Source organism: Mastomys coucha, unplaced genomic scaffold, assembly GCF_008632895.1.
Source record: "Mastomys coucha isolate ucsf_1 unplaced genomic scaffold, UCSF_Mcou_1 pScaffold15, whole genome shotgun sequence".
In the NCBI taxonomy this organism is placed as follows: Eukaryota; Metazoa; Chordata; class Mammalia; order Rodentia; family Muridae; genus Mastomys; species Mastomys coucha.
In genome coordinates, this window is record NW_022196897.1 from 120,910,343 (window position 1) to 120,925,190 (window position 14,848).

Genomic DNA, 14,848 nt, shown 5'->3' on the forward strand with positions numbered 1-14,848 from the left:
TATATTCAGACCCTACAGTTTCGAGTTTAGCATCTGAAGTTGAATTTGTCACCCCTTTGTATTCTGGTGTAATAAAATTTGTTTGTGGTGAATCTCATAGCCAGTTTTCTAAGAACTCTTATTTACAACTAATAATATTTTCAGTTTTGTTTTGCTTTTTGAGTATGTATGTGTTCAGCATTGTAAATATTTTAGCCATACATAAAATACAATGCATATATTTTAAAGTTACACAATTTACTTTAAGTAATTCATAAATGCTGTATGTACATTTATTCACATGTGTGTAGGTGCACATGTGTGTGTGATGTAGAGGCCAATGGATAATTCCTTAGGTGGTATCCACATTTATTGTTTGAGTTAAGGTCTCACATTAGCCTGAAACTTTCCAAGTAGACTAGGCTGACTGGCTAGGGACCCAGGATCCATCTGCCTTTCCCTCTCTAGAACTGGGATAATAATGGCCTGGCACCATACATATGTGTGTAAATTGTGCAGGTTGAACTCAGTCCTCATGTTCGCAAGGTAAGAACTTTACTGACTGAGCTTCCTAGTCCTCAGTGTGTGTCTGTGTGTGTGTGTGTGTGTGTGTGTGTGTGTGTGTGCGTGTGTGTGTGTGCTTGTGCACATGCCCACACACATCTATATGTAAACTCAGGTTTCTTCACCTTCAGGTTCCCCCTCCCCAACCCCGCGCTAGGAGTTTAGATATACACTACCACATATGTGACTGTCCTATGTCATCGTAAATGAAATCAAATTAAGTTAGTTCCTCTAGAAGCACCTTAGAACTTCTTCACTGTATACAACCAAACATTAAAATGGCTAATAGCTTTTGGCAATTTACCTACCAGAGTACAGAAAATCAATTTCAACCTGCTGGGCATGCTCAAATGCATATATAATCCCATTAACTTGGGAAATGAAGGCTGGAAAACTAAGAGCTCATGGTTCATCTAGCTTATATAGTGAGGCCACATTTCTAGCGAACTAAATAAATAATTGTCTTAAACAGTGCCAACTTAATAAATGGCATTATTACTGTTTGAGTCTGTGTCATAATTCTAGGGGTGGGAGGACAGTTCCAGGCATAGAGTAGATAGTGTATTAGTTGTTTTTCTGTTGTGATAAAGCACCATGACCAAAGGCAACTCGTAGAAAGGTTTGTTTTGGTTTAGCATTACAGAGAGAGAGAAATGTGGGAGAGAGTATGTAAACGGAAGGGAGACAGGGGAGCTGGTTGTCAGAGCAGGAAACTGGATGAGTATATCTCTACCCACAGGCAGGAAGCAGAGAAAGATCACCTCCAGTGATGTGCCTCCACCAGCAATGTTCCATGTCCTCAAAGTTCCATAATCTACCTAAACCGTGCTACCTGCTGGGATCAAGAATTCAAATACATGAACCTAAAGGAGACATTTCTCATTCAAACCACATCAAGTGGGCAGCCAGTTCTGAGGATGGGTAGCCATTTCTAGGGATAGCTGGTCACTCCTAGGGGTGGGTAGTCAGTTCTAGAGTTGGGTAGCTAGTTTAGTGACTCAGCAATATCATTAATAATCACAATTTTTTAGAATTTCATTGTTGCTGCTTGCTGTCCCCAGCCTTTAAAGTCAGTGAAAGATGGCTACCAAGCCCCCCTGCCTTAGCACCTATGTAGTACCATTCAAAATCAGAACAGAAAAGATCCTCAGTTTATTCCCTTCATAGTAGTGATGAAAACCTTTCAGGATGGCCTCTTACCACACTACCCCCATAAAATAGATTTGTCTGCTATGATGCTATAATGGAGTCACATTCTAATTCCTAAACAAATCCCAAGAAAGAAGGCATAATATTCATGATTGGCTTAGAGTGCCTAAGATTCATTCACAAAGGTGGGAGGCATTCAGCTTCTTGGTTTTACAGTCACCAGAAACCTAAACAAAATTGATGCTTTCTCATTGAATAGTGAATAAATAGTAATTGGGGGTGGTGAGCAGTTTATACTACAACTGTATATTTAGCAGCTTTTATTCTTTATTTCTTGTGTTCTTAGAAAGGATCTAAATCCTTTAGAATTAAGAATTTAGAATTTAGACTTTAGAATTCGAAATCCTTAGAATTCTAAGTCATTCTCTTGTCTTTATTTCTTAGTGTAACAAAGTACTGTGATAAATTTGTTCCTTCATCTTGACAGTGTTCTTATGGCCATCTTGTTGTAAGCAGATTTGAAGGAAGCCCTTGAAAACTGTTGGTTTCATGTCAAGCTAAATCATTTGTTGAAGTGTGTTCTTTGGAGCTTAAGAGTGTGTTTTCAGAGCCATTGCTTTGATAATAAAATAAGAAAGTACACGTGAAGCCAGCCATAGTAGCTCACATCTATAATCCCAGCACTTGGCAGGAGAAAGCAGGAGGATCAGGAGTTTTATAGGTCATCCTTGGCTACATATCAGGCTTGAAGCAGTTTATATAAGACCCTGTGTCCAACAAAAAAGAAGCAAAACAAAACAAAACAAATCACATGTGTTAATATTGTAAGATGTATAGCAAATGAAAAAAACACAATAACAAAAGCTTTCTGCCACTGTGACACAATACCTGAAACAATTAAGTTAAAAAGAGAAAAGGTTTGTTTTGGCTCATGAGCTCAGACATGTTAGTTCCTGTTGTTTGGCCCTATTCCACTGGGCCTTTCATAGCACCCCAGGTCATAGAGATAGCACATGGTGGAGGAACCATGTTTATGCTTGGCAACCAGAAGTCAGAAACAGAAAGAACAGACCAGAGTCCGAACGTTTTCTTCAGGGGCTAATTCCCTCTAAGCTGATTTCTTCCCACTGGATGCACTTTTTAAAAAAGATAAATTGAGACAGGGTTATTATGCAGTTTACATCATCTTAATATCACCATGGTCCTCCTGCCTCTGCCTCCTCATTATTGATTAAAGGTATGTAAGGTGCCATGCTTAACCAGGCCTTACTACTTAAAGGTTTCTCGAACCCCTTATAGCACTGGTGCCATAGGCCGAGCATTTACTCATGGGCCTCTAAGGGTCTAGACCTGCAAGTGGTCATGATAATCAGTGGAGGGAAATGGGAAGATCAAGTGTAGGATACAAACGTAGACACCAAAACACCTAACCAAAACAAGTGTAGGTTAGGAAAGACCAGGATGACTGAGAAGACTGCTGTGTGCCTCTGACTGTGGGATGTGGACCAGAAAAACACTAGCACTGCCTTTGAAATCATCCCTCTTCAAGCTTTCCGAGCTTGACACTAGTTATGACCAAAATTAATCAGGGCAGCAACCAAAGTAAAGAGGAAAAACTCAGGGAGACAAAATCCATCAATAGTAGCTATGAAACAGGCTCACCAAGTCAGTTAAGAACGATGGCAAGGCACACTGGCTTTATGACATCTAGAAATTTATGAACTGTCCTGAGTTTTTGACAAACAACTGGAGCTGACTATATAGCCAGCAACCTTCACATGAAAACATGCCCAAATGTCACTGTCAGCTCTGAAATACAGCAGTCCTTCTCAAAAAGCAGGGCAGGAAAACATTCTAAGTAGAACCTGATGATGCACAATCATTTGCTTATACAAAGATACCACTATATAGCATCTCTCCTCCTTCTTCAGTGCCATTCTGCATATTATTGAGCGTAATAATTCAACCCCTTTCATCTGCTTCATTTATGTGCAATAGGCACATGCTGTCATCCATACTCATGGTCTTAACATGGAGAAAGCTCTTTTTAGAGCATGCTTTTGTCCTTATCTACTATTTTGGGGGATGTTCTGAACTCTAGACTTACCTGTATAACTTTCTTCTATGTTGATAAACAGATTCTTGTCTGTTAAAAGTAAAAGAAGCCTTAAAATTTAGCATAAGAAAGAAATTCAAACCACCAGTTGGTAAAAGCCAGCAGTACTTTAGTGGCAATACATTTTACTGGCCCTGTAGGGAACAAATTGCCTTGAAGGGATCAGACAAAATAGAGCTTCCCCCTTGTTCTTAGTAACCTGCAATAGAACATTGAAAGGAGAATATGTGGTTCCTCAGAAGCAGCATATTCAGTCTTCACAGTCCCTGTTTGATGGGGAGCAGATGATGTTCCCAGTGTGAAAGCTTAATTTGGACTGCCCCACATGGCAACAGGTAGCAGACTCTTGGAATAGGTGGAATTTGTTCTGGGTCTTCATTCTAATTGAGCACACTGTGTCTGTCCTTTTGTCATGTAACTTCTGAAAGCATTGCAAAAAACTAGATAAATAAAATGCAGGTGTGTGATCCTCAGAGGCAATTTACACAAGAAATAAATATTTTGACCCTTGATTTGATATGAGAGCAAGTTGCCCATTGCGAGTCCCACTGAGACTTATTAAGTTATAAACAATAGGCATTCGTAATAGACATTCATTTCCTTTTCAACAGAATTCTCAGTTCCAGAGAAATATTTAGATACATGTTTCCTGGCAGTCAACTGCTTCACTGAGCCCTTAAATGTATGCCTTCAATTGTGTCTAAGATACATATTTTTGCAAACTTCAACCACAGAATCTGGAAGATGCTTGCAAGAACACTGTCCAGGCTCCCAACTTGATGACATAATTGCTTTCCTTGGGATTTCTATACCTGAGTTTGCCAAGCCAGTAAGAAAGAATTAATGTATACAAAACATGTTGGAAGTAATTCAAAAGCTCAGCTGCCAATATCGAGCAGCCATGGCCAGTGTGGACTTCAACAACTACAAGTTATGATGGTACACAGGACATTCTTCTCTTATTCCTTTACATTTGAAAGAGGATTATTTTAGCACGTTGCCCTTAATCCGTTGCAAATATCCCAATGTATATTGATCACTCGGTGGCTAACGGCCCTTGTTACAGGAATTGTCTTTTGACAGTGCTTTTTAATGAACTGTCTGCCTGACCTCAAAAAAACAGTCGATAAATTTGTAATTTATTTTTATTTTTTTAGTCTGACACTTAATTTGTCTTTGGTGTTTCGTAGGCCATAGGTTTTCTGTTTTAATTTAGCTCATCATTGAGAGAGAATTCCAGGAAGCCTTAGGGCATTTTTGTTTATTTCTGAAACACATTTAATCATGTAGCTACTGCCCCTCCATTCCTACCCTGCCCCTCCTCTTTTCTCAACCAGAAGAATATAGACTGATTTTCCTTATTTCTCCTCTGACATCTCTGTGGCAGGGTGAGTGACTCATCTCTGGTATGAAGTCAATCATGCTAGAAACCACTGCTGGTCTTTGAGATGTAACCGTGGATGCAACTGACATTTGCCCTGCTATTCATGTGGAAAGGCTTAACTTGAGGATCTAAAGTTAGACATTTATTCTACTAATTCATTCGTACCTCCTCTAATCTTTGCTATTTGGTGGACAAGAATGGATCTTCCCCGACAGTATCAATTAAAATTCCTCGTGGAAGAACCCAAACTCCTGAGTGGGAGCCAGCAGCCTTTGGCCACGCTTCACTTGTCAAATTAACCCACACAGTAGGTTGATTATATCTGTTTTAAATGAGGTTTTTTTTTTTTTTTTTTATTTTTACCTAGGCAGGCAAAGTATTGTCTTCTTAGAAGGAAAATATGGTTATTCTTTAGTTTCTTGAACAAAAAACTGAGACATGTTTATGCTCCTTTGGGAAGATACCAGGGAATTTGGGGCCATATGAGTTTCCCTTTGTCCAATCTCAACTTATTTTTGAGACCTGTTGTGATTATAAAGATGTTTTAAACTTAGAATAAATTTTAATAAAAAAAAAAAGCCTCAAAATCACTGAGCAATACTCTAAAATACAGTAAAACTGCCAACAGTGTTAGACACGGGTACACAGTGAGAGGTTCCTTGAGTGAGAACAAAGGCTCTAGCAAAGCATCTGTCTCATTTTACACTGTCCCCTGTGTTTAGATGTCCTTACTGAAGACACTGAAAAAGGTAATGGCATGCGATGACCATAAGGAGTTTTAAACTCACGGGAGACTGGTGCACGCTGAGCCATTGTTGTTCATTCAGTTTAAGCACACACTCACAGCCTTCCTTTCTGAACATTAAACACAAAATGTGGACAAAGGTACTAGAGAGATAACTCAGCATTTAAGAGCACTAACTGCTCTTCCAGAGGTCTTGAGTTCAATTCCCAGCAAGTACCTGATGGCTCACCACTATCTATAATGCCCTCTTCTGGTGTGTCTCAAGACAGCTACAGTGTACTCATGTAAAACAAACAAAGAAACCTTGAAAATGTGGACAAAAATCCACATCATCTTCCCTCTGCAATGATACTTTCACTGGGTATAGAATTTTGTGATGGCAGTTACTTTTTGGTAGTTCACTGGGGACAAAATTCTGCTGCTGTCCTGCATCTGTTAGTGTAGTTCTTCAGACATAATTTGTATTTCTTTTCTTTGACTTCTTTTATAGTTTTTTTGGTTTGGGGTTTCTTTTTGTATCTTACACACTGTTTCTATAATGTGTCTATGTTCAAAATGGCCAGACAGATAACTCTATAATGTATTTGTGTGTTTAAAGTGGTCAGACAGATAACTCTTTAATGTGCCTGTGTGTGTTTGAAGTAGCCAGACAGATTACTTTAATGTATTTGTGTAATTGAAATGGCCTGAAAGATAACTCTGTAATGTATCTGTGTGTTTGAAATGGCCAGACAGATAACTCTAATGGTTCTGTGTTTGAAATGGCCAGATAGATAACTGTCTAATGTATCTGTGTGTTTGAAGTAGTCAGACAAATAACTCTATAATGTATCTGTGTGTTTGAAATGTCCAGACAGATAACTCTATAATGTGTCTGTGTGTTTGAAGTGGCCAGACAGATAACTTCATCTTTTCTGCCAGAACTCTCAGCTGCCATGGTAGCAAACAATGGCTTCCTCTTCCCAGTGTTTTCCTTAACTGGCAGGATTTTATTCTGTGTGCAAGTGTGTGTACGTGTGTGTGCATGCACATTTGTGTATTGTATATGTCTGCATGTGTTATATGTGTGTGTGTTCTCATGCCAAATATACTCTTACTCCATCTTTTCTCCCTTAACTTTAGGGTTTTTATTTTTTCATCTTTTTGTTCTGTGCTTCCCTGGTTTTTTGTTTTTGTTTTTGTTTTTAATTCTCTGTCTAGTGCATTGACTCTATCCTACTCACTCACTAAGGTTTAAATCTTTACTTGCTTTCTATCTTTTTTCTGGATTTTCCCTGCCTAGAAAGGAGGTGATGTGGGAGTATGCAGTTAGTTATACTGCGCAGAACACAGAGACTCCAGAGGGAATTCACTCTACCTGCTAAGTAGATGGTCTTGAGTTATGGTTCTAGGTCTCCTCAGTAAACACTAATTTAACATCAAGAACTTACTGGTATGTTCCATGTTTCCACGGTTTTACACACAAACAAAAACCTTTGCATACTCAGGGAAGGGAGCTTGGTGATTTCTCTCCATTTCCTGTCCTACGTTCATGACATGGTGCATGATTTGCCTGCATTTCTCTACTACTAACTGGATTTTAAATTCTCAATACATCTCTAATTTTCAAATCCTCCTTTGTGATAAGTGGGACAATTAACAATATCAATACACATATTGTAAATACCTTTAAAGCAAAATATATAAAAATATAATTGATATCTGAAAACCATTACATTATTTTATTCAAGCCTTTGGCCTTTTGAGGGGGAATATGGTGAAATTCAAATCAAGAAAGACGTTTAACCATTTATCCAAAGATAGTAGATCTTAAGAGTCTTCAAGTCCTTGATAAATCAAAATGTGGGGACTGAAAGAAAGGTTTTCCTAAAAGGGCCAGTGTATGGCTCTGTGCTGAGAAAACTGCAGAGACTTCTGCTCAACACAGGAAAACAGCAGTTAACACTGAGTTACTTTCTCTATTTCTTGGGTTGTGCCTCAAAAATATTGGTCTAGGCAGTCAACCATGGGGGTCCTATTCATACATCTTATGTAAGCAAAAACTACTTGGCACAAGTCTTCAGTGCTTATTCTATCATTAAATGAATGTCACCGTATGACAAGGAAGTGTTAGAATTTCTAACTGAAAGGGTCAAAGAGCATCTCACTTACCATTCTTTGATGTAGATGGAATGTAGATGGAATCAGAGGCCCCTAGGATTTGTCGGGGGCATAATGTATTAAGACATCAAGTAATTGTTCCGTCTACTCTCCTTGGCTAAGGACAACATGGCCATGTCACTTGGATTTTAAAATGGTTTTCCTAGAGCTGTGTGACAGTCATAGCCTAGTCCTATCTTGGCAGCAAGAGTCAGCCATTAAATTGAGGCCTTTTTGATAGCCTCTGTCTCACAATAAAGGTTCACAAGATCGAGCCCTTTCATTCTGAATCCCTTCTTTCTTTCTGCTTGGATCTACCATTGCTCGGGCTGTATTGACATTTTTACTGCGCCCCAACAGCCTATCCCACTGCTGTAGATTGTTTCCTCATGTCCCAAGAATTTAGTGAACAACTCCTCCTGGATTGCAAGTCTCTCTCAAATCACTGATCTTGAGGAGGCTTTCTGTGATCACTCTGTTTACATTTGAACCTGCCAAGATTGGAGAGATTGTTAAAAACATTTGCTCCTTTTCCAGAGGACCCAGACTTAAGTCACAGCCCACATCTGTTTGTAACCCCAGTTCCAGGGAACCCAATACACTCTTCTGGTCTGTGTGGTAGCTGGGCACAAACATGGTGTCCAGACATACACTGAGGTAAAAACACATAAATACATAAAGATGAAAAAAAAAAATCTGAAATGTGTATACCACAATGACTTCCATTTCTGACCCTTTTTTTTCCTTTATGCTCTAGTCTGTGCTTCACTGTACTGAGTCACTCCTCATTCAGTCATAGACTTCTTTCCTAAGTCTGATTGTCTTTCCCCAGTAGGGGACAGACAAGCTGCAAGGGGACATGATCTTCTTCTGTTTTCTCTACTTGTGGTTGCTGTTGCCCAAGCACTCTAAATACCCAAGAACAATGCCTGTCACATTCTTCCTGTTCAGTAAATATCTTAAATTAATTTTTAATATAAAACAGCTCATTAGTTTGCATGCTAATTTATTCATGAACCATTGTAACCTCAACATGGCTATATGCTACTGAAGGAAGTTCCAGTAAGGATTTTTGACTCTTTTTTATTTACATAGAGAGATATTTAAATTAACTGCATTTAAAAACGTTCTCTCTTTACAAGTGAAAAGTGGAGCATTAAAACTCAACTCATTGGATCGACTCATCCCAGTGAAAAGCTGTCAATCAATATCATCTTTTCTCAGGACTCTTGATATAGTGGGATATACAAGTTGTCTTCACATTCAGCATCTAATCCCTGGAGAGGATGGGGGGAAAGCCAGGAAGCCAATTAGCAGTACCACTGTGTTTTTGGCAGGCTGGTTCCCATGCCACCCTGCAGGTGCTGAGGGAGGAAGGGGTGTTAAACTGGCACATCAAGGGACCACCCAGGCCTAAGTCTGAAACACCAGGTGACTCAGAAAGCCATTTCCTTGACAGAGAAATGACAGCCTCCCTTTTTCTCCACACAGGGGGAAGGCTCCTCCTCAGTCTTGTCGGAAGGTTGCCATGAGGATCCCTCTGTTCCCCCCAACTTTACTCCCCCCAACCCTCAAGCTCTCAAGTGGTGAGCACCGTCCTTCTAGCCAGGTAGGACTGGGTGGGAGGGCCCTTTTGAGAGAAGGGTGGTATGTGGCCATGCCCTATGCAGGCAGTGTGGACTTGTCTGGTTGGTCTTCACTTTTCTTCCTCCACAGTCCCTTCTGTTTCCTGTGGAGTTTCCAGCACATCTGGAACGCCTTCCTTGGCCACTCCTGTACCTCTCTGGTATTGCTCTCTCCATCTTTGCATTCTTTCCAACCAACATAAACTCCCATTCTTTCCTCCTTTTTCTTCCATTCACTTCTGTGTACAAAATTAGCTTCCCTTTTTAATCTTGCTTTTTTTTTTCTTTCTTGCTCTTCATCTCTTCTTCCCAGCCTGAAAGTATATTTTCCAGTGAGTCCCACTAACCCCCTTCTCCATACAGCCCCCACCCCAAGAGCACAAAAGCAGTCTCTCAGGGAATCTTAACCCATTCCACTCTATACCATAGTATTCCTTGTAAAAATTCTACAAGGTTAATTTTATTACCGCATGGCATTTGGAGTTAAGAGGGCAGTTCACAGCCCTGACGTCGTAGAAGCAAGAGCACTAAATCGGACCCCTGCAGCAGGGATGCTGTGTCAGCATCAGGGAGAGACTGGCGTAAACTACAGGATTGAACTTTGAACAGAGGACTTTAGCTTGCACTTGTGTTGTAGCAATCTATTGCATTCCTTAAACTAATCTGAAACCTGGTCTGTGCCATTCCAGAAGGTGTGCGTTTGGGAGGAGACATGAGATATCCTTGTGATTAAAAAAAAAAAGAAGAAGAAGAAGTCAAACTTCTAATAGCACAGTAGCCTTGTTAATTATGACCAACAATATAATTAGTAGAGAGGATTTTGAATACACACACACACACACACACACACACACACACACACACACCCTATGGTATGTTTGAAGTAATGGGTACACCAATCGTTTTGACGTTATATACACATGCTATGTGCCTGTACTGAAATACTGTACTATAATCCATAGAAATACTGTAACTGGGGATTGATAGATTAAAAAATATTTAAAATAATCTTTTTTAATACCAAGATTCTTTTGGTGCTGAACAAATCTTAGTGCTCTGGTGAATTACTTGGGCATCCTGTTAAGCATATATCCTGATCCAAGAGGTCTAGTTGGGTAGATGAATCTGCCTTTCTAACCAGATGACCCTCATTTTCTATGACTATGATGTGACTGCCAGAGTTCTAGAACATTCCTACATCCTGCCTTAAGCATACAGAAAAAGCTGTAAGCTGCCTCTAAACTTGAATTTTGTTTTTATCTAATCATGGACTTGGCCTTTGGATATCATTAGTTTCTCTCAGTGAGGTAGGGAGAAAGAGACAGACAGACAGACACAGAGACAGAGATGATGGTCAGACAGAAACAGAAATACACAGAGAGAGACAGAGAGCATTTGAGGGCAAAATTAGATCCTGGTTCTGATTCCAACTGCACCCTTTCATCGGTGATTGTACCAACATGACCCAATGATAGAGCTCATGCCTGGGGAAGAGGAACTCTGCCTTACCCAGATTTCCATCTTGTACAGGCACCCCCCAAAGGGAATTTAGAAACACCTTCCTCATTTGGATCTGAATGATAAGGCTCTTGTGGGTTTGTTGCTGACTGGTGGTTTACTTCTTTTCATGAAAGGAAGGCACCACAGCTTTGTGTGGAGGTCAGAGGACTGCCTGCAGGAGTTGATTATTTCCTTCTACCCTACGAGTCCCAGGGAGCAAACTCAGGTCTGCCATGGCAGCCAGTGTCTTCAGCAGCTGAACCATCTCACTGGCTTTATTTTGAGAGCCATAATGAGACATTTTATGTAATGATTAGAACTCTGGATTCTCTCAAAAGTTACAAATGACAGTGACCCTAAAAATGCAGGACTTGAGCTTTATTTTCAAAGCAAATGCATAGGGACTATGCAAGCTATGTTCTATCCTAGTATTCCAGTCGGCTTCTGATGGCCTCATTTACAGCTTCATTCCCTTCAGAATAATAACTGACCTTCCAGCCTGGCACACAGCAACTAAACAACTAACCAAATAAACAGAGAGCCAAAATGATTTATCAGTTAAAAGATTATTCCCATAATACCTGGACTTCCAAAAAAATCTTTAATCACATTGTTAGTTTGCTCCTGCTCAGAGACAAAGAGTGATGTAAAAATAAACCAACCTCACACTGCTCGTGAAAATTAGGTCTCACTGCTAAACCAGAAAAAAAAAAAACCAATTATAGTATTTTATAGTTAAAAAAATACAAAATGTTCTTATATAACAGTATATAAAAAGTCAACTTTTGTTCCAATTTTAATTTTCCCAAAATGTTTTTTTTTTCACATACCAACTAGAAAATGAGCAAATTAATTAAAGCTAGTAGTATACACAGCTTGCGATATATAGAAGAGGCTGGGTCCCAGGAGTACTCGTATGCAATAGCCGAAGTTCATGTTTTTAAATTTGTGAGTGCACACTTCCATCATTAATGAAAAAGTACACTGCTGGTTATGAGCTGGAGATCAATAGGTGGAGCTGAAGACGTAAACCAGACTTCTAATAATCCTTGTAAAATCTCTCTTTTTTTTTTTTAGATTTATTTATTTATTATATGTAAGTACACTGTAGCTGTCTTCAGACGCACCAGAAGAGGGCATCAGATCTCATTACGGGTGGTTGTGAGCCACCATGTGGTTGCTGGGATTTGAACTCATGACCTTCCGAAGGACAGTCGGTGCTCTTCCCCGCTGAGCCATCTCACCAGCCCTGTAAAATCTCTTTTTAATAGTGAAAAATAACTGTTGAGCAAACTTCTAAGTAAAGCGCTTGCTCCTTTTGTGTGGATGTAAATCATTAGATAGGAAGCCTAGGTGGAGGAGAGCTGGAGAGAGGGCTCAGCAGTTAGGAAAGCTCACTGCTCTGACAGAGGACCCAAATTCAGCTCCCAGCATCCAAGATGTCAAGCAGCTCGCAACGGCCTTAAACTCTGCCTGCAAACGGTCTGACATCTTCTTCTGGATTCCAACGGCACACCACTCACATATAATCATAATCAACATAATTCAAATAAAACGAACCTTTTAAAAAGTTAAGAATCTATTAAATGACCCATTCCCCCAAAATACTGAAGACATTACCTTGGGAAAAATTCATGTTAATGACAAGTACTTATTAAGTGCTGTTCTCTAGACATTACCAGCAGGGAACACCAACTAATAGAACACACAGCTCCTCTATGATTTGGCGTATTAAAAGTCAGCTACCAGCAATAAAATGTATTAGATTTTATCCTAATAATAGCATCTATCCAGCATGCACTGTTATCAAGACCTTCTGAGGACATCGCTGGTGCTATCTTCTTATTCTCTATGGGGTACACTTGAGGAACCTGAGGTATGAGAGGGTTAAGGACCATCCTCCCACCTACCGCCACTAGTACTCACATTTAACATTATGTATGTAGGTACTGACTTCAAACCAGAGACCAAATGGATTTGCCTCCCTTGGCATCTCACTCTCCTTGGTAAAATCTGCTGCATCCCCAGCACTCTATAAGTACCCTTGATAATTAAGATTTCTTCTGAAGTATACTAGAAAGGGGCTAGTTTGTACTAGGAGCTAGTATGTAAGGGGCTGGTGTATACTAGGAGATAATGTCTACAAGGGGCTAGTATCTAGGCTTTGCTATGGGCCTAGTTTTATTTGTTAAGCAATTGGCTTTCATATATCCTTTGAAGTTACATTTATTATACCCTAGTTTCCCCCTTGAGGATACTAGAAAAGCTAAAGACCATCTTGAGAGAGAGACATCTCCTAGATTGTATTTAAGCATCACTCACACTGCAAGAATGGGCTTCTCTGGAGGGTATGACCCCTCACCCCACTCTTTTTCTCTGACAACAGAGGCAATGCAAGTGCTTTGGGTTACATTTAGAAAGATTTAAGCAAGAAATAAAGGAATTTCTCTGAGAGTAAGGATCTCTAAACATTTAAAGGGTCCTCTAAGCTTCAGTGTGTGTCTTTGAAGATCTTTAAATGTGGAAACAAAGAACCTTTTCACCAACAGAAAGTTCTGGAACCTTTCTGTGATCTCCTTTGAGTCCATGAAGGATATGATTAATTAAAGTCAGACGTTTACCTCTAAAATAATAGGCATGAGATTCAGAGAACTGAAGATGTTGGAGGACTCATTAAACAGCTGCATAAATATTACGCTGAAAGATTTAATGAGTCCATAGGGTCACTGGTAGAGCAATGGAGCCTTGATGGCCTAGAAAAATAAATTAGAATCGATAGTGCTCCTCTAAGTCTATAATTATATCTTGATGTATATTGGTGTTCTCATCCTTGAAAAAATGAAAATAGCTTGTTTTCAGTTTTGTACCCATCGATAGTAAAAAGTTTGGGTGTCTTTACTTAGTTTTCTGGCCCATGGGAACTATGATTCCTTTACATAGCTAAAGTTAGGTGAACATTGTCCATTGTTTACCTTCATTAATTCAACTAAAAGATGCCTACTACATAACAGGCTTTGACTGTTCAACTGGGAAAATAAAATGGTGACTGGCTGCTTGTATCCAGGGGGTGATTGTCTACCATGGTGTAGGGTACAACAGGACTTTCTTCAGGTAATGAAAGATTTGAGGGTCTGAGTGGTTAGTGCAGTTTTTGACTTATCAGGTATGTGCTTAATTTCCAGTGTGTAGGCCATCTGCCTACAGAGAATTTGCATTGGCAATATGTACTACTACTATCATTATAAAAAGGTGTTTGTAAACTAAACATGGTGGCTTGACCAATAACCTCCCAGCACTCAGAAGGCTGAGGCAGGAAAATCACCACAAGTTCAAAACAACAAACAATGAAAGTTGCTCATAAGGGGAGAGAACAAGCAGCTACTTGAGAAAACCAAAACAGTGGGAGGCATCTCCAAGATGGCAAAGTTTGAATTGAGACGCAGAGGACCAAGTTGACATCTGAGACAGAAGAACAGACAGAAGGTAATAATCCCAGCTTTAGAAAAAGCCCTAGATATGAGCATCATGTTGGTATTGTCGAGCCAGGTACAGTCTCATTGTTTGTGTTATATCTATGGGCTTGGGATTCTGTTACAAAATACCACAGAATAGAACTTAAAGAACAAATGATTTCTCCTTGTTGAGGG

General features: G+C 39.7%; 1 protein-coding gene across 4 annotated transcripts in view; it reads left to right on the forward strand.

The window, feature by feature from the left end:
• Positions 1–14,848, forward strand: part of Plcb1 (phospholipase C beta 1) — a 680,822-nt gene that overhangs the window by 598,219 nt on the left and 67,755 nt on the right. For 2 of the 4 annotated variants that reach the window (XM_031372014.1, XM_031372015.1), the window contains exon 32: positions 9,568–9,685. The exons of the other annotated variants lie outside the window; for them this stretch is intronic. In XM_031372014.1, coding sequence (XP_031227874.1) covers positions 9,568–9,666 — 99 coding nt within the window. In that variant the 3' untranslated portion in view covers positions 9,667–9,685. The remainder of the gene's footprint in view (positions 1–9,567; positions 9,686–14,848) is intronic. 4 annotated transcript variants of the gene reach the window in all.